The following is a 26,206-nucleotide window of genomic DNA, read 5'->3' as shown; positions in this document are numbered from 1 at the left end:
ATGGGTGTGGTTTGTGGAGAGGTATTCGTATGGGATGGGAGGATTTTAGCAAAAATTGTTAGTTTATTGTTGGGTTGGGGAATAGAGTGAGATTTTGGCAAGATGGGTGGTATGAGGATCAACCTTTTCAATTGGCTTTCCCAAGGCTGTATGGTATTGCTCTTGATAAGGAGGCTTCTGTAGAAACTTCTCTGTCGAGGCAAGGGGCAGAGGATAGGAGAATTTGGGATGTTCATCTCATTCGAGATCTTAATGAATGGAAGTTGGATGAAGGGCTGCTTTTTCTTTGTATTTTGGGAGCTAATACCCCTCCACTGGATGTTGGAGACTTGATGAGATGGAAGTTGAAACTTAATGGGGAGTTTGACACCTGGTCGTATTATAACAAATTGTGGGATTCTCCCTCAATTGTCTTTCCTTGGAAAGGTATTTGGAGAGTAAAGGCACCTAGATGGGTCTCTTTTTTTATTTGATGCATAACTAGGAATAAGATCCTAACAGGCGTTAACTTGAGATTGAGGAGATTGGTTTTTGTAGACTGGTGCATTATGTGCTATCATCGTGGAGAAACAATAAACCATCTACTTCTTCATTGTGAGATGGCTCATCGGTTGTGAGTTTTGCCTTAAAAACTTTTTGTTTGTCTTAGATTATACCGAGATAGATCCCAAATTTGCTTTTTGGCTAGTGGAATTGGTTGGGAAAGCATTCGTCTCAAATTTGAATCTTAGTTCTGTTGTGCATCCTATAGTGTATTTGAAAGGAACGGAATCAGCGGACTTTTGAGAATTTGGATGGTTTTGGTGATCAGATTTTTACTTCTTTTTGTGGGACTCTTTTTGATTGGTCTCGGACTTGGAGACTTAAGTCTAGTGATTCTCTCCCTTCTTTGTTTAGTTCTCTTTCTATTTTGTAATTATTGTTGTTTGGTTCTTTTTTGTTTTCTCTCTTTTTTTCTTCTTGTATTCTTTGGGTCTACTCTGTGTTTTTTATGCATAGAGTAGCCGTTCGTATATATAACATTCTTATAAAAAAAAAGATGTATGACATGCAAATTGCATCATACAATGCAAATCTTTATTTTTTTTATGGATAAATTCACATTTTACGTGATTATTTAATATACAAAGTCATTATCAATGTGTTTTTTGTTTTAAATTTGAAAATATGTAAGATCTTACAATCTACGATCTGATCCTACGATTCACGATTCCACCTACCTTCCATAATTTTACGTAAGATTTCGATTTTGACAACCTTAATAGCATGGGTAGTAATGTAGTCTGGTAGTAATGTAGTCTTCCTAGTAGTAGTTAAAGTGTGTCATTGGCTGTATCTGTTGTGTTTGCTCTGTGTTTCTAAGTCTGTTTTATGCGTGCACGTAGTTATTGTCTATAAATTGTAGGCTTTATGCATTGTTAAAAATTTTTATAATAAAAAAACACTAGTGGACAGCTCTTCATCCTCTCGAACCCAACAACTCATTGCCAAATCTTAAATCAAACAATTTGTTTTCTGCCTCCAAAGAAAACGTATTAGCAACTGACATATTCCTTTTTATAAATACGATACCTATAGACATTTAATTATTTAATTTTATAGAATTCTCGTAAACAACTTGCTGAGCAGTTATATATTTTTAAGTGTAACAAACAATTGTATCACTTTTTTTTTTTTTTTTTTTGAGAGGTTGAAAACTCTCTCAAACAAAAGAAAAAACAATTGTATCACTTCATATAACTCTAAAAAACAGAAGTTGTACCATTACTTTAAAGCCAAATCTGGCAGCATTGCATCACGTGTTCAAAGATTAATAAATTATTAGAATGTTTGGCAAAATATCAACTACCGGAACGGCTCCAGTTGGGTGGCACAAAAATGAAAAATGTTAAAAAACTTGTATCGCCACCACAGGTTATGAAAACCATGTAGGAAAACAAGGTGCCATCAATTTTGGAGGGTTCTTGAGAATTGTTCCACAATTCACTCATTGCTAAGCCGTTTAATCAAAACATCATTTTTTTTTTTTTAATAAAGTAAATGCAACTCAACTTGTGTCCTTATAATAAAGTATTGAATGCAACTCAAATTGTGTCCTTAGGACTAGTTAATGCTTCATTTGCATTGAAATTCAAACAAGCCTAACAGATGGAAATGGCCAGTAAATATGTTTGTTGGGAAACCAAAAGAATCATTGTGAATGAGTACTAGGATTTATAGTCAATTTTCTACTCACAATGGCAGAGCTGAACCATTCCGAAATTCACCTTCCAGTGTTAGTTCAGACAGATCACCACGCTGGAAAAAAAAGTAGCGAAGGGCCTTCACACGTTTTTTAGCTTCATTGCTGAGCCATTTCCAATTTCACGGTTTTCACCATCCACTGTTAGTTCAGACAGATCACCACTCTCAAAAAAGGAGTGGTGAAGGGCCTTCACACATTGTTCAGCTTCGCTGTCATTTACTATTAATGAAATATTCACCTGGTTGATACCAAAATTATTAAGAGAATGTTAGGAAACAGAAGAAAAATAAAATATTAGTATAGATAACAATCATGATGAAATGACCTTGGATGCCCCTTGTGAGATCATCTGGACATTAACACCTTGGGTTCGAAGAACACGAAATGCCTGCCAAACATCAAGCCATTAAAATCTGATGTAAAAGATGGAAAGAGAAAATCTACTCAATTCAAAAGTCCCAATGATTTATAAGTACATCAAACATTGAAAGGGAATATAGTTCAAGGTAATCTCTATTAAATTGCACAAGAAAATACAACACCTTTTCCAGTATCAACGAGGAACGCTGAACATTGCCAATAAGAGAGATGATTGATCTGTGCTGCAGGAGATTCACAACTGCAATTTTCTCTAGCTCTTCTACTACGTGGTCAAGTTCCTAATCAGATAAGAGATTGGTGCAAATGGATTTAATACTTTACCAGGCAATCCTCTGGGGGTCAATTTAGACCAAGAAGGTGAGACACACAAACGTTTCAACAGGGCAAGTAATTGCATTGATTAAGCCAAGAAATAGTTTATCACAGTTCTCTATTGCAATGTAAGAATGACCTTTTGCATGGCATTGAGCATAAGAATAAGAATATTTTAAAACATAGCTTGCTGAAACAAAAATCTTCAGAATATCCACCGTCATTTGAATCCCAAGCCATTTAAACAAGAATGTAAATGTGGCCGGTTGAATCGGCCCAGCAACATTGTTTTTCCCTTTTTCTTTTTTTAAACCCAAAAATGGTGAGCTGTAGGATTCAAATGATTGTTTGATTGGATGCAGGTGGGAAAGTCCCCAACTCAAGAAGAGTAAGTGATATTGTGAGTTGATACCCCACCCGAACCAACTCGAACTTTGAACACTCCTAATCCGAGAATACCAATTAACTATAAAGTACCACCAATAGATCATCCAGTTGTGGTACACTAATTAGATACTGAACCAGAAAGCATTTTTGTGGCCCGTCATACTAAGCACCTCAGATATGATTGACAGGAAAATTAAACATAAAACTATGTAAAATGCGAAGTAAGAGAAAAATAATAACATAAGAATAGACAATCATTCACTTGCCTGCTGAATCAGTTCTCTGCTCCAAAGTTTAGATGGATCTAATGTCAAAGATATACTAACTTCACTAGTGGCAACAACATCCACGGATATGCCCAAATCTTCAAATATTGAGAACACCTACTTGGAGGAAAACATAAAGCAAGTAGGATTTATAACTAGCATAAGCCACATTGGCAACAAGTGACAGAACAAAATTAAGTCAGAAACAATCTCTTACCTTTGCAAGGAAGCCAAATTGACCAAGCATGCGGGTGCTAACTATATCCAACATTGTAACATTTCGCTTTAAAACTATGCTGGTCAGCACAGCCTGTAATTGATTTAGGTGAAGAAAATGGTCAACACTGTTGAATTCCTCCAAACACACCAATGATGAAGTTTCAGCTGCTACAAACCTTGCTCATATCTCTTGCTTTAGTGATAAGAGTACCAGGAGCTGTAGGGTTGTATGAATTCTTAACCCTGACAGGGATATCACCCTCTCTGGCTGGTCTCATGGATTGTGGGTGTAGGACCTGCATACAGGACAAAATGAATATTTTCACTTTCACCAAAAATAAGAGAAATGCCTAAGTCTCTTTTCTAGATAACAATATTTTGGTTCCAGGAAATGCTAGCTGAGTCCCAATAATTTAGTTTCATCACAAATCCATATACAAGTACAAATAAAAGTATAACAGGAATATTACTAACTGCCCTGCTCTTTCAACAAAAAGCCCAGCCCAAAAATGGTGGCAGAGCACTTAACCACATTTATTACTTGAGGAATCAAACCAGGAGTTGGCAAAAAGATGATCATGGAAACATTCAATATGTACATGTTAAAGCTATAAGTATCTCTGCATCCATAATAAATTAATATACCCTGGAAAACCCCTCACATTTGAAAAGTGTATTTGTATAGGATTGATGTGTCATACACATTGACATTAAAATGAATTAGCATGAGGACCCTACAAACTAAGATGTGAAAATTCAACCTACTGGTCCAGTCCAGCTTCTAACACTATTCACTGACAATTTCTGAACGGCGGGAAGCAATAGAAATCTAACCTGAGCACCAAAGTATGCAAGCTCTGCTGCCTCATCAAATGTCAAATATGGTACAGGTTCTGCACGTTGATAAATACTAGGGTCGCAAGTAAGAACACCATCAACATCTTTCCACACCTGTTCAAATTGTTAATTAAGCTGGTATATTTGTAAAATTCCCAACCAAAACTGATACTAAAGTAAGTTCCAGAAGAGAGTGTGATAAGAAAACATGCATGATTCTGTTCATCAGCGCATATGAGTTCTTGCAGTACATGAACTCGGTCTAATTCTGACCTGAATTTCCTGCAAGCCTAAAGCTTTGCCAATGGTCGTAGCTGTCAAATCACTACCACCCCTACCCAATGTGGTAATTGCACCAGATTTCCAACCCTACAATAAGAGAAACACATACTCCTTCATGCTTGCAAATCATGCTGATAAACTTGATTTAAGCAAACTAAATTATGTAGCTTCTCAGCAGGAAAACAGATGCAGCAGCAGTTCAGTAGTACCTTTCCAAGGAAGCCAGTGATAATGGGAATTGCAGGATCATTAATCCAATCAGCATGTAATCTCTTGGCAACAGCTGGGTAAGTTGCTTCCAAGATGTCTGCATTTGTGAAATCGTCTGTGGTTATGAAACCAATATCAAACGCATCATACTGCAAAATTAAGTAGTGACATTGTGAGCTACAGCTAAAATTGACAGTTTGGCATTTTGACAAACAAAGAATACACAAGTGAAGAAGAATATACGTACTTGGCGTGCTTTAACACCAGTTTTATTGAGATATGCTGCAAAGATTCTCGTGGACATGCACTCTCCAAATGAAACTAAATAGTCTCTCGTGCGGGGAGTTAACTCTTTCATCACAGCTATACCTTTCAGCAGTTGCTCCAGTTCTTCTAAGTGAGCTGTTAAATGTACAAACCCACAGCACCCAAATAATCCAATTAACACATCAAATTACGATCAAATTGGGGTGTCAAATATTGAAAGCATGAATTCAAATTTCTTCTCTTCATATTTCCTTGAAATGAACTCGTTAGTCAGCATAAATTTATAAATAGCATCCGCTTCTAAATCGAGTACAAGACATAATTTATCAACTAAACATTACATAAACAAAAGGAAAGATTACTCTAAGGCACTTTGAAGAGTTCTTACCAGAGATAACAGAGGGATCAACTTCGAGTTCGCGTATCGTCCTGAATAAATTAAAAACAACACTTAGCTTATCAGAATAACTACAGAGCTCCATTTCAATCTCATTTTAAAACCAAAAAAAAAAAAAAAAAAGGAAAATTAATAAAATCAAACCTATGATGCAAGTCCTTTACAAAGCTCAACTCTTCGATTTGCGACACATTAGAGATACCACAACTCACAGCCTTCTCTCCAGCCTTCATCACAGCCATTATTGTTGTTCCTCAAACCATAACCAACCAAAATTGAGCAAAACAAAAACACAAAAAGCGAAAATGGTGGAAATGAAAAATACCAGTAAAAGTTTGTTAGTGGTTTTCCCCATAGCAGAGAGAACAACGACAGGTCGTTCATGAGGGAAACTGAGAACGAGCGAAGCAATCTCCTTCATTCTCTCAGCGGAGGCCACAGAAGATCCACCGAACTTCATTATGCTCGTGAAATTCTCCACATTTCCATCAGAGAAGAATCGTTCCTCCTCCTCTTCCTCAGCCTTCAACACTGCTTCAACCCCTCCTCCTCCTTCTTTCTTTGCTACTTTTATCGCCTTCGCTCTCCTCCTCCTCCCCCGACAATCTTCAATCCCTCTAGAATTCGAGAAGCTGAGCTGGTTCGACGAGATAGCCATGCGCGACAGATCCGAGCTCGCTGTGAATCCCTGACACGGAATTTTGACACCGTGTGATTGCAACGCCATTGTTGTTGTTGTTGTATCGACGAATAGGGTTTGTTGAATTCAGAGTAGCAGGGTTTTTGGGAGTACGAAGGTTCACAAGTTAAAAAAGCTTTATTTATTTTATTTTTTTCAACTTTACGAAGGTTTAGGAAATAAATTTTTAAATCGAAGGCTACGACATTCATATATATATTATATATTGCTGTGTGTTTATTGTATTGAATTTGAACCTCCTATTTGGATGGGAGAGAGAGAGGAGGAGAAGGAGGTCCTTTTGTTTCGGTAATTTAATAATTTTAAGTTGACTGTTTTGACGGTGTAGTTCGTCTGATGAGAAGAACTTTTCCTATTTTTAATTTTATTTTCGATCAGTTATCGTCCTGTCGACTTCACAACATAAGTCACTTTTTTTTTCTTTTTTTTTTTTGGGGTAATTTTCCAATTTGGATTTTGGACAGACAGAGACACGGTAGATTCCACCACCACCTGATCAGTCTATTTATGCTTTTCGAGGCACAGGCGGGACTCAGGCATAGTAAAAACAAATACTTTTAATTGTTTATTTCTAGACAAATTTATATTTTTAATTGGCTGCAAAAACACAGTAGGTTTCAAATCTTTCAGTTAGCCACAAAAATACCTCTTGGAGTTTCAATTCTTTGTTAAAACTCCTTGAGATTTTCATATCTGTTAAATTGAGCACCGGAACTAACTTTTATTAGCTCATGTGGACAAAAATATTAATTGGCCATCATGTGATTAGTGGCATAAATTAGTTGATGAGTTTTTTTTTTTTAAGTAATCATGTGATTTTTCCATCCATAAAAGTTAATGGGAATTAGTTTTAGGGGTTAGTTTGGCGAATATGGAAACATGCAAAATGATCCGTTACTGCTACTAGAGTCTTGTGATTTTCAAGACCCTCTAAGTCTGAGTTAGAGCAAGGCTGCCGCTGGGGCAATTTAGTCGCTTAGAGAAAGGAGGAATGGCCACAATCTGGGAGGTTGGACAAAGAAAAGCTAGCCACTACTCTTTGCTTTCACCTAGAAATCCATACAGTGAAAGATTGGACGAGGTTTGACCTTATTGCTTACCTAAAGTTTCAGAAGTTATAAGGAAAAATTGAAACCCCTAAGGAGTGTTTTTGCAACTAACCCAAACCTTAGGAGTGTTTTTGCATTTTAGCCTTTTTAATTTATGGACTTCACCATAATTTTTATTCCAACAAGGGGTGTCCACAAGTTGGGTGGGTTTGGGTTGAGGGTCAACCCATGACTTGACTTGATTGTCCCGGGTGTACGAAACCACCATTCACTGCCATCTGACAACATTTAGATTTCCAACCTGTCGTTCACCTTTGCATTGACAAGCAGTTTCAGTTGGACTTGTGACTGGCCAAGACAACACCTCTTAAAGATTAGATTTACAATTGCACCCCACCACCACCACGACGTTAAGGATTAAGTTGTCTTTAGAGACTAAATTGGTCAATTTTGAAATTTCTTGGACATAGTTGATAGTAGGCCAAATCTCAGAACATTTTAATGGAATTTACCCTTAGAGTGATTTTTAGCTCTCAACAACAAAAAAAACCAAGCTATAACCAAATTGCTATATATAAATTTTTTTGGCTACTCGCCATAGTAAATTGCTATCTATAGCAACTACTGTAGCAAGGTGTTAAAAATAAACCTTAATATTTTATTCCTCTCTCTCTCACCCTTCAATAAAAAATTCAATCTATTCTCACAAATAATAAAGAAATAATAAAAAATAATATTTAAATGAATTGGTAAAATAATATAGTATGAGATATAGGACGTAATGTAAAGTAGGGTGTTAAAATAGATACAGTAGCATTTTTAGTTGTTAAAAGCTATATTTTTTAGCACCACTAATGTGAATGCTCTTTTACTTGTAACATGATTGAATAGGAGCTAATTCTAAACCTTTATTAGAGCACTAGCACAAGCAATTCTAAATAATTTAGCAATCAGCATATCAAAAAGCTACTTTATTAAATTTAACACACCATTTTACCATTCCCTCTACATTACATCTCTTATTTTTCACTTGTACTTTATTTATTTATTTTACTCTCTCTCTCTCTCTCTCTCTCTCTCTCACATGTTCCAACACACCCACAGCCACAACCCTCCACCACCATAAAACACAACCTACCACACCCACACCCACACCCACAACTCAACCCTCCACCACCATAAACCCACAACCCCCCATCACAAAGAACCCATAACCACCATTGTAAAACCCAAACTCGCAATCCAACACCACCAAAAATCCACCCACCACCATCACCTAACAACCACCGACCAAAACCCACTAAAACCACCAATAAAAAAATAAAATAAAATATAAAAAAACCAAAATCAAAACTACCAAACAAAGAAGAAGAACTAGAAGAGAAATCTCGAACGATGGCTTCGAATTCACGGTGGTTGTTAACTTGTGGGCGTTACGGTGGCTTTGTCTTTGGTTGTGGTGGCTATCAACATGTGTAACAAAGAGAGGAGGGAGAGGGAGAGTAACTGAGAGGGGAAGTGAGTGAGAGGGAGAAATGAGACAAGTGAAAAAAATTGAAGTGAGAAAATGAGAGAAAATGTATTAAAATAATAATTTTTTAGAACATAGCTACAATGTTGTTCTATTAGTAGAATAGTATTGTAGCATGTTCTTTTTTCTTTTCTTTTTTTTTTGAAATTTGGCACATCTCATGTAGTATACTTTTTGGTGTTTGGTGTGTCAAATGCTAAATATCTAGCATTTGGCACACCTTATGCTAGTGCTCTTATGTAGCTATCATTCAATTGAGATTTTTGCTCCTTTAGAAAGTTTTGAGTAAGAAAAAGAAAATAAATAGATGGAAACCACCCAATGACTACTCATCTAATACTTATTATAAAATTTCTTTTTAAAAAAAAAAGACTTTTATTTCAAAGTAAATTTGTCTATTTCCATTAAGTCCATTTTTTAATGTACCAATTATTATCTATTTATGGTGAAAGTACTCAACGTATCCAATATACTGCACCATCTTCTCATATAAAGATGGACTCTATATGTGGGTCTTGCATATGAAACCCACAATCATGTGAAAGGAGGATAGACCTACCAGATATATTGAATAATTTCTTTTATTTTGGGGGTGGATTTCAACAATTAAGGTCGTGCTACCACGTAGGCAAACACTTAAAAATTTGCCATGTATACATTAAAAAATGCAAAACAAAACCTGAAGAGTTACACCATTCGCACCTTAACACTTTAGAAAAATCAAACATTACACCCATTCGATCAAACGCACTCCAACAAGAGCAGGACAATTTCCTCCACCGTTTCGAAGTCTATTCTAACTCCTCCTTTTGTTGTTCATTCTCTACCACATCCCCCCTCTGCTTCACTAATTCTCTGCCCCATACGTTCTACTCTGTCACTTCTTTGCTGCCATCTCTTCTCTGCAACAACACTCTCCCTTCATCAAATTTCTCACACATATTTATTCCTTTTTAATTGTTATTGATCTTTATCAATTGTTAAGTCCTATATCTTCTCTAAATTTCATTGATTTCTTACGTATTTCATGCATCAAAGTAAGGGGTTTCCATGCTCATGCATAATGATTAATTTGACATTAGTTGAAAACTTGGGTTAGCAGATTTTCATATGAATGTTTGGGTTGTGAAAGGGAGTTAGTCCTATCCATTGCATTCAGGTGTAAAAATTTGACAGAATCAAAATACACCGCTGTTCTTGACAATAGGAGGTTTAATTGGGCTTTATAGTTACTCTAAATTGACATAATTAACTTGCTATTTTGGTACAAGTTGTCTATACCATTGAATATCAAAAGAGGGGGCTACCTCATGCACACATATTGGTTTTCCTACATCATGATGACAAGCATACTAAAACAGCAAAACAAAAATTCCAGATTTGAGTAAGAAACCTTTAGCTTATGATGTTGTCAAACAATACATGGTCTATGGTCCTTGTGGTTCTTTAAATTCAAGGGCAAGTTGTATGATTGAAAACAAAATAGATAATTGAAATTCAAAAGAAAGGGCTCTAGTTATAGGTGGTTGGACTACCAATTGCTATGTGCAAATGAATTTATCTTTTCCAATTCAATTCAATCAAAACCATTATCCTTGCATAATAACATGTTGTATTTAGTAATTTTTATTTTACTTTACACACTATATACAAATTTCAAATTTCACCAAATGTAGTTACAGACAACCCCTACTGGAAGTTTCACTAAATATTCTTTTACTTCAAAATTCAATTTTCAAAATTTCAAGAGTACAAATTATTTCATAATTCATCCCATATTATACAAGAACAATACTTAATCCAAGAAATAATCACTGACAAACCCAAATGCACGTGAAATTTTGTTTTATATTCTGAGTTTGATGTTTTGGGTGCTAAAACGTAAAACCCACCAACCAATTTTACAAACAACGCCTTAGAGTAAAAAAATAATAATAAAGTAATTAACAACCAAATTAAACTGATGCAAGGAAACGTTACCTTAGGGTTTGGGCGACAAATGTGATGGAGAAAGATCACACCATAAGAGAGATAGAGATCAGATGTGATGGTTTTCTTTAGTTGCTATGAAGAAAGGATAACCAGATTTTTTTACAAGAGACGAATGATTGAGATGGATTTTTGAGATGGAAAATAGAGAGCTGAGAAGATAGATGAGAATAAAGAAGAGTTAGAGAGAGTGAGCGATTTGAAGATATGTGAAGGAGGGAGATGCAAGCTAGAGAGAAGAGAGTGAAGGGCAAAAAAGTTGAGTGATAACAAAGATGTCAGGTTTTTGGGTTGTTATGGGGTTAAGTCTGGTTCAGAAATTGATATCCTTAACATTGTTTTCCACTTAAATTTTTATTTTTTAATTTTGCAAAAAACTCATATTAGGAATATCAAGTTCCACTTTAAAAAAATGATGTGGAACTCGATGTTACGCTTCATTTGTTTCGATGCAAAATATTTTCCTATTTTCAAGTGTTTGATTGCATGTAAAACATAATCAAAGTTGTAAAATATTTTCCTTTGACTAAAACTTAGTGTGTAAAAACTTGTAAAATGTTTTACCAAAAAAAGTGTAAAACATTTTACAAAAATCTCACAGACAACTCTTTCTCCCCCTTTTTCCCAGTGACAACACCCATCGACAACGACGACAACACCTTTCGCCTCCATTCTGGTGACCACCATTAAATCTCAACCTGTTTTGTTGTTAGAGTAGTTGTCGTGAAAGGACCAAGGTGAGCCTTGTCACCGCCATTCCATCGCTCGTGGCCACCACCTCCTCCGAGGTCTCCCTCCTGTGATTTGGGCCTCTCTCTCTTAACCGATCCATTATGGCTCTGGCTCTCATAGATCTAGCTCTTCATCATATCCTCCTTGCACAGTGGGTTTGTCAGAATTTGGTTTCAAATCTAGAAACGCAACTGCTACGATATCTGATTTGGAATCGCTGACAGTGAGTGGGTGGGTTTTGTTGGATACATTTCAACAATTTACTTTTGTGATTAATTAAAAATGAACAACATACAGATCTAATTATAAGCAATAAAACAAAAAGATGTGATAGGCAAAAACAATACATAGATACTGTATATATAAGAAGAAATCTACAAGATAATTAAAAACTTACAAACTAAATGCGTGAAGGATGAATGATATAGATTAAGTCTTGTGTTTGACACAATCTTCTTAAAGTAGATTTCATCCCTCACACAATCTGTGATGCTTTGAGACTCACAGACATCTGTCTCTTAGGATAAAATGATCTACAGCATGGAGAAGAAGTCTCTTTCTCTTTTTTTGACTCAAATGTTAATGCACAAAATATTCTTTGGAAGAGTTTCTTAAAAAAGTTGTTTTTCATGAATGAGAGATTAAGAATATATATGTTATTAAACTGACAAACTATTTCAAAAATAATTGTTGTATACAAACTTACTGACTCAAAAATGAAGCAATAAAATGTTATTATTATTTAGACAAAAGGGCTCAGTCCACACATGCCTAAAACCAACCCAGTGTCCAACCCATAAGCATATAAACTCTAATTTTCTATCATTTCCTATGTGGGACTCAAGGATTCTCACCATTACAATATTATGTTCAAGTGGACACATTAGGAGTCAATTTCTTATTCACTCCATATTAGTTTTCTAACAATCCCCCACATGAATGGAAATTGATAAAAACAATGTAAATGATAATGCAGACACACACAGAGTAGAAGAAAAGTTACTGTATTGGGAGAAGTAGCTTTTGGCTTTGAACTTTCCTTTGTGAAAAACTATCAGATATGCTGGCTAACTAGTGAACATGATATCTTGAACTATTCAGGAGTTTGTGTATACCAAGACAATAGAATTCACATAGCTCATTTTTTAACATAGTTCATTCTTATGGTTTTGTTCATTTTTGCCTAGAATATATCCTGGTATATTCATGATGTGCTCTAGAAAATTCAGCCTTAATACTCTCATGGAAGCAGCCCACATCACACTCATATAGGTGACTCTTATTAAGAACATCCTGGTATACCCCACTTGGATTTCCAAGATATAAGAATCATTAAAAGAAAAGTTTATCATAAACATTGCAAACAGGCATCACTATTTCATCATAAGAATGGGTGGGAGATGTTATCTCGATAGTGATAAACCAAGTCTCCACAATTTGGTTGTCACTATGAACTAAGATCTTGGGATCTCCTGTCAGCTAGGTTGGGTTGCCATCCCAGAGACTTTTAGGTCATAGGCTTTAATCTCATTCCCCTCGATGAGCAATTTACTTGCTCTCTACTCAACCCTTTGGTTAACGGATTTTCTATATTCCCTTTCGACTTTATGTACATAATGGAAATAATTCCATTAGAAAGCAACTACTTCATGGTCTTATGCCTTCGTCGTATGTGTCAAGACTTACCGTTGTACATATGACTCTGTGCCCTACCAATAACTAATTTGCTATCACAAAGTAAACAAATAGAAGGCACAAGCTTCATCCATATTGGCATATCCTCCAGGAAATGACGAAGCCACTCTGCTTCTTTTCCTGCTTTTCCAATGCGATAAATTTTGATTCCGTTGTGGACCTAGCAATGCAAGTTTGTTTAGAAGACTTCCAAGATACAGCTGCACCATCAAGGCTAAAGACATATCCACTTGTGGATTTTGTGTCTTTTGTGTCAAATATCCAATTAGCATCACTATACCCATCTAGTACAGCTGGATACCAAGTGTAGTGCAATCCATAGTTAATGGTGTATTTCAAATACCTCAAAACCCTAACTAATGCCTTCCAGTGGTTTTCCCCTGGATTACTAGTGTATCTACTCAACTTGCTGATAGAGTATGCTATGTCCAGTCTTGTGCAGTTCATTATATACATAAGACTGCTTATTATCTTTTGAATACTCCAATTGAGATATTCTTTACCCTTTATTCTTAGTTAGATGTAAATTTACATCTATAGATGTTCTCACTGGACTCTTATCATATTTCTTGAATTTCTCAAGAATGTTCTTAACATAATGTGATTAAGATAAGACAAGTCCATCAAATTTTCTAGAAATTTTCATTCCTATTATCACATCTGCAGCACCTAAATCTTCATGTGAAACTCACTAGTCAACATTCTCTATGTAGCTTTAATGATATCATTATTGCTACCTATAATAAGCATATCATCAACATGGAGACATACAATGACATAGCCATTTGTGGTATCTTTAATATACACACATTCTAAACTCATTTGACATCATTGCATTGTTAAATTTCTCATGTCATTGCTTTGGAGCTTGCTTTAATCCATAAAGAGATTTAACAAGCCTACACACTTTCTTTTCTTGTCCTGGAACAATGAACCTCTCAGGTTGTTCCATATAAATCTCTTCATTTAATTCACCTAATAATATATTTTTTATATCCATTTGATGTATCTTTAGGTTATGCAATGCTACAAAAGCCATCAACATTCGAATGGATGTTATGCTTGTAACAGATGAATATGTGATGAAACAAACCAAAAGCCCAAATTCAAACTCAAAAGCCCAAAGAAATTTTGTGAATAAAAACTTTCAATCAATCTCGTGTAATCACAAAACGAATTCACAAAACTGCCCAAGACTCAAAGATTAAGTATAACACAGTAATACACACCAATATAGACAACAATCACAAAAATATATTAAAATAAGCGAAATCTGATTTAAGATTGTTGGATATATTTCAATAATTTACTTTTGTGATTAAGCAAAAAGGAACAATATGCAGATTTAATTATAAGTAATAACACAAAAAGATGTGATAGGCAAAACAATAAATAGACATTCCTGATAGGGTCGTCTCCTTATACAATGAATAATTTCTCTTGTGATAGGGAATGTTAAATAAAAAAAAATGTTGTTTCTTAAAAAAATAAAATAAAAACTGAAGAAAATGTTATGACGTAAAATTTTGTCTCTCTCTAGGACTCTTTATTGTGTGCATGGAAATTTTAATTGTAAAATAAAAGGAATTCAAATTTTTTAAACTTTGATGCCTATAAACCTTCATAAAATGAATGATAAAGAATTTATAGACCATATATTTTAAATAAAAATCATGATTTTTTTTTCATTTAAATAATAATCAATAGACCATTTTTTGTTTTACAAGATAGAATTTCTACTATAATCTAATCTAAGTGTATATGTGTGTGAAACTCCCTTATAGAGACTTGAACCTCAGCCCTTGCCCCCCACACTCCACAAACACTTATACTTGTGAAGTGACCACCGCATCAAGAATACGCGGTGGTAATAGACCTTAAACTTTTCACTATAGTACCATTTTCCATCAAATTTTAATAGTGAAATCTGGACTTAAATGCTCTTCAAATCATTTTAAAGCACATGACCCTCTTTGAATGACCCCTTAGGTGCTTCTAACGCGTGCGCACGCGCGCGCACACACACAGATGAAACGCATTGTTTATGTTGTTATGGGTCCAGCTCTAGTTCTGGGTAAGAGGTTACTTAATTTTACTTTGTCTAATAGTCATATTTTTTCAATAATATAATAGAATTATTTCTTATGTCATTCCATTATGAAGTATTTGTTATAATTTTTTCTTAATTACTTAATTTGTGTTTAAGCTTTTCAGATTTTTAAGGGTTGGATCTGTACCATCCTTATGGTTTAGTCATAAACTAAAATCAATATGGATTATAAAGGTCACGAGATAAAATTGTATTGTGAAATGAAGTAACTAAAAATCTTACATTTCTATAACTGTTTCCCTATTTTTGAGTCTTGTAAATAGATGTTATATAAGGGTTCTAGTTAGCTCAACAAGTAAAGTCTTCTATTTGTCGAATAACGTATCGAGGGTTTAAACCCAGCCTACAGTGAAAACAAAATAGTATCTTAACTTGATAATAAAAGCAATCATCATGAAATAGACATCATATGTTTAAATTCTATTATATCTACCAAATAGGTGTTATATTTCTTTACCAGAAATCTTTTCCTCCCACCACTTTATTATCATTTATCTACTTTTTGGGGAAGCAAATAAAAGCTGCAATAATTTTTTTTATTAATTTTATAATTTGATAATTACAATAATACATTGAAAGAGAAAAACACTAATCTCCAGAAATATATTTCAAGACATGTTAAGGTGATTGATTATAATTGAAAAAAGATCACTTTATAAAGGCCCACCATTAACAAGACTTCTAGTATATATACAAATCACAACCAACCACGATAACAATTGTAAAAAATGTTATGATTGCATTACTAGATTTATTAATAGAAGTAATAACAGTGCAGTATAGAAGGCTAGAAGTGAACTTTTAATTTATATTTTTGTTCAATACTTTGATCATGTTTGGTATTCAGGAATAGATTTGATTAAAATGTTTATTCCTTTTGAAACCATAATTTTGTTGTTTGATTGCATTTATATTATTGAAAAAAAAAATCCACAGTAACTATTCTTTAAATATTGTAATTAGTGTGTCAATAAGAGTGTAAGATATTTTTTTTCAATAAAAGATAACAATCGTAATTAGTGATTGCGTTTTATTTTTTAAAATGTTGAGAAGTATAAGGCTATTCAATTTTTATTTATTCATTTAAATTTCAACCAGTTATTAACTTTTTATGAAACATGTCTTCTTCTTCTTCTTCTTCTTCTTCTTCTTTGTCTTCTTTTTTAAAAGCTTGTTTCATATTTCATCATTTTATTCAAAGTGAATTTGTTAGTTATTAGAATTCAATATCTACAGGAGATGTTGTTAAATTTATTTTTCTCTTTTAAAATTTATTGGATAGTAACTTTAGACAAATGATAATGACGTTAATTGTAAAATTGTTTCATTTTATATAATTGTATGCTACAAGCAAGACTCACAAAAAGTACAAATATAAATATTATTTTAGAGATTTTATTGAAATATGATTCTATTTTATCATCTCATCATGTTGTATCAAACTTTGATATACACATTCAAATATAGTTTAATTATTGTGTTGTCACAATACTACCAAACATAAGCGTAGAAATGGAACTATTTTATGAACAATTTCTTTTATTACTTGTAGTATTTACATATAGTCTGAAGTAATAATCATTACAGTAGACAAGCATAGAAACAAGCTTTTTATCGTAATTATACAATGGGTAAATGGTTGTTTTGCATGGTTTGGTTAAGGATTTATGTTGCATAAGGTCGAATTATTGTGAAGATTTATTGGCTACAATTTAATATTTCTTAAATCAAGGAATTTAACAATTATTTTTAACCAAACTCAAAAAAATATTTTAACCAAAATAACCAAATTAATAATAAAAGAGATCGATCATATACAAGAATACAAAAATTTATATGGAAAATATTTTCTCTTTCAAAAGAAAAACCATGAGATTAAATTCAAACAAATTTAACTATTATAAAGCTATAATTCTCAAGTTTCTGTCCAAAACATGAGTCCATCCATAACAATTACATAAATTATAATTCTCATCTAAAATCTTCACTCAATCTTTGTATTACTATGCTATTTTTACTCGTTATGTATCTTATGGCTAATGGAAAACATATGCTAAATCTTCTTTTTTACCCCCTCCCTTTCTCTTACTTACAATTGTTCTGGCAAAACCACACAAATATTTGACCAATATAGCTCAAATGAAAATTTTCTCCTTTGCCAACTATAATAACAAGAAGTTGATATGTGTTAATTGTTTTGTAACTCAATGACTAGATTAAAGTCTCTAACCAAAAAATTACCCCATTTATCTCGTCATTTTATTTATTTAGTATGTAAATTAGGGAATTATGAGATACAAGAAAAATATTATTTAAAAAATTTATTGTTTATTTATTTTTTCCTGCAGCTTCAGAAGAAAATAAACATGAGTGTCAGTTGTCAGAACTTCCAGAGAATTTGAAATATGAGATTGGGAAGCGGCTCACAATCTATGCTGATTATGTCCGATTGCGCTCAACTTGCAAGTCATTCCAATCCTTGCTACCAAAGTTGCCAAACCATCAACTTAGCCAAGTTCCATGATTGATGATTCCACCAGCTAACGATGCAAGTGAAACACATTGCAAATTTTTTAGCATATTAGAAAATAAGTTGTATAAGCTGGAACTTCCAAAAGTGCAGGGAAAGTTGTTACGAGGATCCTCATATGGTTGGGTACTCATGATTGACGGGTGTCCAGAGTTAAATCTAATCAATCCACTCACAAGAGCTCAAATCCAACTACCTCCAACAGACAATTTCTGATGTATTAGGATACCGTCCATATATGGCTGATGAAGAATATTTAATTTTGAGAGTAAGAACTAATAAGGGGAATTTTTAATTGGAAAAGAAAAGTTGTTGATCTCCAAAGACCCGTCAGCTCAATTATACATACTGAAGACATCACGCAAGATAAAGCCGTCAATCTTTAAGCTAAAGACTTCACTCAAGATGAAGCTGTCAGTCTCTAAGCTAACGACTTCACACAAGATGAAGCCGTTAAGCTGACAACTTCATCTTACGACCTGATGGCATCTACACCCGGATGGAATGAAAAGCTGACGGGGAGTAAGTTGAAGATAGTAAGCTGAAGAGTAAGCTGAAGATATTAAGTTGAAGAGTAAGCTAAAGACAGTAAGCTGAAGGCAGTAAGCTGAAGAGTAAGCTGAAGACAGTAAGCTGAAGGTAGTAAACTGAAGAGTAAGCTGAAGAGTAAGCTGAAGACAGTAAGCTGAAGGTAGTAAACTGAAGAGTAAGCTGAAGAGTAAGCTGAAGACAGTGAGCTGAAGGCAGTAAGCTGAAGATAGTAAGCTGAAGATAATAAGCTGAAGGCAGTAAGCTGAAAAGTAAGCTGAAGACAGTAAGCTAAAGAGTAAACTGAAGAGTAAGCTGAAGATAATAAATTGAAGACAATAAGCATAAGAGGAAGCTGATGAGAACAAGCTGAAGAGGGTAAGCAAACCTCCGTCGGGATCCATTAATAAGTGACAATGTTAGGGAGTCCACGAAGCTCACCGCATAGCCAACGAGTTGACCTTAGACAATGAAGATGGGTAGCCGATGCTAATAAAATTGAAGGGAGTAGGCAAAGCTGACGACCCTAACGTGGTTTGTCTTGATCACCATGCATGAGTATATAAGGAAATGTCTTGTATCCCGCGCTTAGTGTTAGCCTCCTACAAGGAAAGGATTCTGCAATATACGCTCATGAGGATTCTTATAAGGAAAAGACTTCTAGCACAAGGAAGAGAGGACCCTCTACTACTATAAAAGCCCCAATACCCTCACAAACCAAGGTACGCATTATTAAACCCTCTCTAGCACTCTAGAGTTGTAAGAAGTTTTAACTTGACCTTCGGAGGGTATTCGGCCGGCACCACATCGATGCTTTTCGTTAGGTCTTCTTTTCTTTTTTTTTTTTTCTTTTTTTTTTTTGTGCAGGTGATGAATCAAGTGAACGAGCATCATGTGGCTCACTGGTGATATTTTCAGCTTCATCAGTTGGCACCGTCTGTGGGAAACGTTTTGTTGCGATCTGCAAGCCATACTATAGTTTCCTGGACAAAAGAGTTGCATGGTGCACACTTGCTCGATGGCAACCATTAACGATGTTCAAGAAGAGGAACCACCCACGACCGCCCTCGAGAGACAAGTTCAAACTTTCGCCGCTACTGTGGAATGCCTCACCAAAAAAAACCACGATCTGGAAGAACAGCTGTGCCAGAAGAATGCAACACCGAATAACCAAAGAGATGATCAAGAAGGAACCAGCACTGAAAGAAGGAACTAGGAGGGACCTGAAGGCAACAACGCCCCAGGCCGACAAGAACGACAGGATACCAACTGTCTCTTCAGTTTAGATACAGCACCCCCTTACATGGTCGCAGAGATGCAGATGATGAAAGAAAGGATGGACCTTATGATTAATGCCCTTAAAGGATGGGTGTCTAGTGACCTCGACGATTTGGTCCACCGAACCAATTCACCTTTCACCACCTCCGTCAACTCCTTCCCCCTTCCACTAAAGTTCCGTATGCCATAAGTGGAAAACTACGATGGAAACAAAAACCCTCTAAATCATTTGGAGTCCTTCAAGACCTTGATGCACTTTCAGGGGGTACTCGATGAGATCATGTGCAGAGTTTTCCCCACTACGCTGAAGGGTCCCGCAAGGATATGGTTTAGCAGGTTGACGCCTAACTCCGTCAGTACTTTCAAAGAGCTAAGCGCCCAGTTTGCTTCGCACGTCATCGAGGGATATAGGTATAAAGTCTACAGCATGCTTGATAAGCATCAAGCAGCGGGAAGATGAGATGCTAAGGTCTTACATAGCACACTTTAACAAAGAGGCGCTTTCAATCGATGAAGTTAACGACAAGATACTTGTAGCTGCTTTCACAAATGGGCTGCGGAAGGGTAAGTTCCTATTTTCACTATACAAGAACGATCTGAATACTATGTCGGACGTGCTTTACAGGGCAACCAAGTACATGAATGCTAAAGATGCGCTTCTAACTCGATAGAAGAGAGAAAGGCAGGAGGATACGTGATAGGATAGAGGGCGAAAGATGGCAAGAACTGGAGACGCTGGATGAACTGAAGTTACACCACCCATGGAACACCAAGCACCCACGGAAGTACTACCAATAAAAAAGATGGCATAACGAGCAGCACCCCTTTATTTCTAGTTTACCTTAGTGAATTTTAGTTATACTCTTCAGTTTTTCTATTTTAGTTTTTGCTACAATAACTCTTTTAAAGCCCAAAGGGCAGGTCTTTGTTTTCTTTTTAAGAACTACTTTTTTATGAATGCATGGTTTATTATAATAAGAGGAGTTTATTTAGACATGGCCAAAGTTGCTTATAGGTGAACAGTCACTACGCTAAGTCACCTAAGGGTAGACGCATGGCCAAAGTCGCCTACAGGTGGATGGTCACTACACTAAGCAACCTACGGGTAGACGCGTGGCCAAAGTCGCCTACGGGTGAACAGTCACTACGTTAAGTCACCTATGGATAGATGCATAACTGAAGTTGACTATGGGTGGATGATCACCATACTAAGTCGCCTACAAGTAGACGACCAAAAAGGTGACGAGACACTAAAATTTAGTCACCTCAATTAGTCCACGACCTTAAGTGGATGACTCACAAGGTGATGAGGTACCAACACTTAGTCACCTCAATAAGTTCACAAAGTGGATGACCTTATTAAATCCACAAAGTGGACGACATTGATGAGTCCAAAGTGGACGACCTCGCCCTAAGAGAATGAAAAAGTATTAAGTCCACAAAGTGGACGAGTTTATCATTGAGTCTACTGCTAAGTCCACAAAGTGAACAAATTTATTACCAAGTCTACAAAGTAGACAAGCGTGAGTCCACAAAGTGGATAGGCCTATTGCTAAGTCTACAAAGTAGACGAGTTTAATATAAATCCACAAACTTGACCAAAGTCTACAAAGTAAATCAGCCTAAGTTCACAAAGTGGACGGGCATATTACCAAGTCTACGAAGTAGACGAACCTAAGTCCACAAAGCGGACGACCCCTCAAAAATGAATGAACGTATCCACAAAGTGGATGAATGTATGACTTGTTCTGCCCGTGGATAAGTCCATCAAGTAAAAGCAAGCTGACGCAATTATCCACAAATGGATGGATTCATAAACAAATCCACAAAAAGGACGCGTTCAAAGAAGAAGATGGTTTGAAACCGTTAAAGAATACTTGTCTAAAAGACACCTTAAGTGGATGGATTCGCCTTAAATTACCAAATACGAATGTATCCTAACATACATACAAATGTCAAGGATAGACGCACATGCCAAATAAAAAGTAACGGGCGTAAAATACTACAAATAAAGTGATGTTTTTACAAGCACAAGCCCAAAAACAAGTGGGTGTCAAATATTTTCTGAAATTAGCTTACGTTTACAATAAAGAAAGAAAAAAGCTTAAATTCATGAAGCTAGGGGCTTTTCATCACCCTTTGGAAGAAGGGCTTGGACGCCTGGAGCAGAAGGGTCTTCAGCATTTAGGGTCTTCAGCATGAGGGTTTACTGACGGAGTCAAAGGGACGATGGGCTGGTCAACAACAGGATGGGTAAGGACGACGCTATCATCTTTTAGGTTCGCCACAGACTTGGTAAGATCGTCACCTTCCTCAAAAATAGTGTCACTCACGAGTGTTGACTGTAGAGGCTCGTCAAGAAACGGAACCAATCAGTTCGCACCACATGCTCAAGCATTTAATAAAGGCAGCTCGAGGCGTCACACATGAGTGACCTTTCTAATGATGTTAACTCCATAACTCGTCAGCTAAAGCTGACGAGGTTATGGAGGGGGGGCAACTGATAAGGGGAATTTTTAATTGGAAAAATAAAAGTTGTTAATCTCCAAAGACCCATTAGTTCTATTATGCATACTTAAGACATCACGCAAGATGAAGCCGTCAGTCTCTAAGTTGAAGACTTCACACAAGATGAAGCTGTCAGTCTCTAAACTGACGACTTCACACAAGATGAAGCCATTAAGCTGACGACTTCATCTTACGACCTGATGGCATCTACACCCGAACAGAATGAAAAGCTGATGGGGAGTAAGCTGAAGATAGTAAGTTGAAGAATAAGCTGAAGACAGTAAGCTGAAGACAGTAAGCTGAAGACAGTAAGCTGAAGGCAGTAAGCTGAAGAGTAAGTTGAAGATAGTAAGCTGAAGAGTAAGCTAAATACAGTAAACTAAAGATAGTAAGCTGAAGGCAGTAAGCTGAAGGAAATAAGCTGAAGAGTAAGCTGAAGAGTAAGCTGAAGGCAGTAAGCTGAAGGCAGTAAGCTGAAACCAGTAAGCTGAAGAGTAAGCTGAAGAGTAAGCTGAAGAGAGTAAGCTGAAGATAGTAAGCTGAAGATATTAAGCTGAAGATAGTAAGCTGAAAGCAGTAAGCTGAAGGCAGTAAGCTGAAAGCAGTAAGCTGAAGAGTAAGCTGAAAGCAGTAAGCTGAAGAGTAAGCTGAACAGAGTAAGCTGAAGATAGTAAGCTGAAGATATTAAGCTGAAGATAGTAAGCTGAAGATATTAAGCTGAAGACAGTAAGCATAAGAGGAAGCTGATGAGAACAAGCTGAAGAGGGTAAGCAAACCTCCGTCGGGATCCATTAGTAAGTGACAATGTTAGGAAGTCCATGAAACTTACCGCATAACTGACGAGTTGACCTTAGGCAATGAAGATGGGTAGCCGATGCTAATAAAGCTAAAGGGAGTAGGCGAAGCTGATGACCCTAACGTGGTTTGTCTAGATCACCGCGCATGAGTATATAAGGAAATGTCTTGTATCCCACGCTTAGTGTTAGTCTCCTACAAGGGAAGGATTCCGCAATATATGCTCATGAGAATTCCTATAAGGAAAAGACTTCTAGCACAAGGAAGAGAGATCAACCCTCTAATATTATAAAAACCCCAATACCCTCGCAAACCAAGGTACACATTATTAAACCATCTCTAGCACTCTAGAATTGTAAGAAGTTCTAACTTGACCTTCGAAGGGTATTCGGTCAGCACCACACCGGTGCTCTTCATTAGGTCTTCTCTTTTTCTTTGTGCAGGTGACGTATCGAGTGAACGAATATCGTGTGGCTCACTGGTGATATTTTCAGCTTCATCAAGACCAAACTTACCTAAACCAGCAAAAGTACAGGTTGAAAGCATAGCATATGTAAGAGATGTTTTCATACATAAGCTTGTGTTGTCATCAAACCCTACTACTTCCAAAGAGTACATGGTAATGGCCATCTACGGTGTGGTTTCAGATTTAGCTTTCTGCAAAAACGGGGACAAGAAATGGACTCTTATTCAACAAAATGATCAACATATAAATCATGACATAATTTCCCATAAGGGGAAGTTCTATGTATTACGTAATGATGGAGGATTGTGGGTTGGTGACCGTACTTCCTTGCCAAATATGACACAGCTGGTACCATCTCTTCCAAGGACTATACTCAATTATTTTTCTTTGGTGAGGACGATGTCCGGTGAGTTTTTTATGGTTAGAAAGATTCACGAACTGGAACCAATTTCTCGTATTGACCATATTTATTCCTACAAAACGATTGACTTTGTGGTTTATAAATTAGATCATCATCAAGGAGAGTTGAAATAGAGAATGGTAAAGAACATTGGAGATAATGTATTCTTTGTGGGAATAAATGATTCCTTGAGTATCTCATCTCAAAACCTTGCTAAATATAAGGGGAATTGTATTTATTTTACTGATGACTACTTTGATTGCCATCGAGAAGGCATTGTAGGAGGTCATGACATGGGCGTTTACAACGTGGAGGATAGGAGTATCAAACCATTGCCAGTTTATAATTATTATGTGATCAATCACTCCATGTTGGTTTGGCCCCCACCAATTTGGGTCTCTCCTAATCCTGCTCCTTGATAACAAACATTTGCAACCTATTCAATGTGTGCACATCAAAAAGATAATGGAAGAGATGGCTGGTTGGTGAGCATGCCATAATGATTAAGAAGTTAGTGAAAATAGGAAAATTATTACAAATTTTACTAATAAACTATTCAAATTTTTAATGATATGATTAAGATTGTGATAGGATCTTACTCAATTAATTTGTACATATGTCATTATATTTTGAGTTTTTCTAGAATTATAACATTTTTCACAACTTTGATGTGATAAACTGTAATTAACTATCCATTAGTTTCACATGGACTCACCACTTTTTTTTCATCATATAAGGGTCATGGCATAAAAGTTGTATCTCTAACTTTTCTCTTATATAATTGAGTATTAAGATAATTAGACATTCTTGATAGGGTCCTCTATATATATATATATATATATGAATAATTTCTCCAATGATAGGGAGTGTTAAATAATAATAAAAATATATTATTTCTTAAAAAAATAACTTTTTTATTTATTATTATTTGTTTCTCCCTCTAGGATTCTTTATTGTGCACATGGAAATTTTGATTGCATAATAAAAGTAATTCAAAAATTTTGGATTGCAATGCCCGTAGACCTTCGTAAAATGAAGATAAGAATTTACATAAAACATATTTTAAATAATAATCCTGATTTTTTTTTCATTTAAATAATCATCAATGGAATAAATTGCCCTTTTGCACTTGAAGCTCCATATTGTTTCTCATTAAAAAAAAAAAATTTAAAACCTATATATATATATAGAGAGAGAGAGAGAGAGAGAGAGAGAGAGAGTTAAAACTCCACATTATCTATATACGTGCACCACATACAATTAAACTTTTATTCATATATGTATATTATTTTGTAACATATTGAAAAAACACTAACCCGAAAAGAGAAATGAAAAAGACAAAAAAAATAGAAAATACGAAGACACTGTATATATAGGACATATAGAACATTAATTAATGTTCGAGGATTACACACTTCTCAACGAGCGGCTTTTCTTGGTGTTGGATTCTTTGATGGTTTCTTATGTGTCTGCCTCCTACAATATAAATAAAACCGAAAATGTATTAGAAATATGATGAATCAATTATATTCTAGATAACTGTATATTCACAAGGTAATTTACAAATTGATGAACTAATTAAGAGATGACATACTTTGAGTGCCATTCATTAAAATGTTGCTGTAAGGAGATATCATTCTCAAACAAGTTGCCACATTCATGACATGGGACGTGACAGTTGCGATGTGCTCTTTTAGTGTGGCTAGAAACTCCTTCTGGGGTTATAAAATCGGCACTTCTTCCAAGTTCTGCACAGTGTGTACAAAAAAATTTCTTATCACATTTGGATTGCTCGATATTGACCGAATTATCTTCTGTATGTGTAGCCATATATCAATGGTTTGTATGTGTTGATGTAGAATACTTCGGTTCAAACTTCAAACTTCAAAGGATATATATATATATATATATATATACCAGTTTCTAGGATTTGTAATGTGACATTAAACGTGACATCTTTAAGGAAAATAATGGCAATTTCAATGAAACTCAAAAATATTCCAAATTTAGAAATTTAATCGAAGTAAACAATTTCAATGAAACACAAAATATTCTAAATTTAGAGATTTAATAAAAGCCTCTTTTTTCTCTT

At 35.4% G+C, this 26,206-nt stretch overlaps 2 protein-coding genes across 2 annotated transcripts; one reads left to right on the top strand and one right to left on the bottom strand.

The window, feature by feature from the left end:
* Positions 1 to 2,052: 2,052 nt before the first annotated feature.
* Positions 2,053 to 6,804, bottom strand: LOC111988764 (aspartokinase 1, chloroplastic). The gene is made up of 13 exons (XM_024020552.2): positions 6,129 to 6,804; positions 5,948 to 6,030; positions 5,795 to 5,835; positions 5,387 to 5,541; positions 5,139 to 5,288; positions 4,921 to 5,016; positions 4,645 to 4,761; positions 3,987 to 4,106; positions 3,809 to 3,901; positions 3,592 to 3,708; positions 2,788 to 2,904; positions 2,571 to 2,633; positions 2,053 to 2,483 (listed from the first exon to the last, which is right to left on the bottom strand). Exons 1-13 carry the CDS (start codon positions 6,528 to 6,530, stop codon positions 2,325 to 2,327), a joined length of 1,713 nt encoding a protein of 570 aa, XP_023876320.1. The 5' UTR covers positions 6,531 to 6,804; the 3' UTR covers positions 2,053 to 2,324.
* Positions 6,805 to 18,271: 11,467 nt separating this feature from the next.
* LOC111988741 (uncharacterized) lies at positions 18,272 to 24,248 on the top strand. Its single transcript, XM_024020527.1, has 2 exons — positions 18,272 to 18,350; positions 23,692 to 24,248. Exons 1-2 carry the CDS (start codon positions 18,272 to 18,274, stop codon positions 24,246 to 24,248), a joined length of 636 nt encoding a protein of 211 aa, XP_023876295.1.
* The last annotated feature ends 1,958 nt before the right edge of the window (positions 24,249 to 26,206 follow it).

Source organism: Quercus suber, unplaced genomic scaffold (assembly GCF_002906115.3).
Source record: "Quercus suber isolate HL8 unplaced genomic scaffold, Cork oak 2.0 scaffold_272, whole genome shotgun sequence".
Lineage (NCBI taxonomy): Eukaryota > Viridiplantae > Streptophyta > Magnoliopsida > Fagales > Fagaceae > Quercus > Quercus suber.
Note: the sequence above shows the minus strand (reverse complement) of the source record. Positions and strands in the feature narration are given on the sequence as shown.

Coding starts and splice junctions, on each gene's coding strand:
- LOC111988764 (XM_024020552.2), bottom strand. CDS start 6,530: ATGGCGTTGCAATCACACGGTGTCAAAATTCCGTGTCAGGGATTCACA. Junction 5,289..5,386: donor CTGGTGTTAAAGCACGCCAA/GTACGTATATTC, acceptor TTAATTTTGCAG/TATGATGCGTTTGATATTGG. Junction 2,634..2,787: donor CCTCGTTGATACTGGAAAAG/GTGTTGTATTTT, acceptor GATGTTTGGCAG/GCATTTCGTGTTCTTCGAAC.
- LOC111988741 (XM_024020527.1), top strand. CDS start 18,272: ATGATTGACGGGTGTCCAGAGTTAAATCTAATCAATCCACTCACAAGA. Junction 18,351..23,691: donor ACTACCTCCAACAGACAATT/TCTGATGTATTA, acceptor TTCTTTGTGCAG/GTGACGTATCGAGTGAACGA.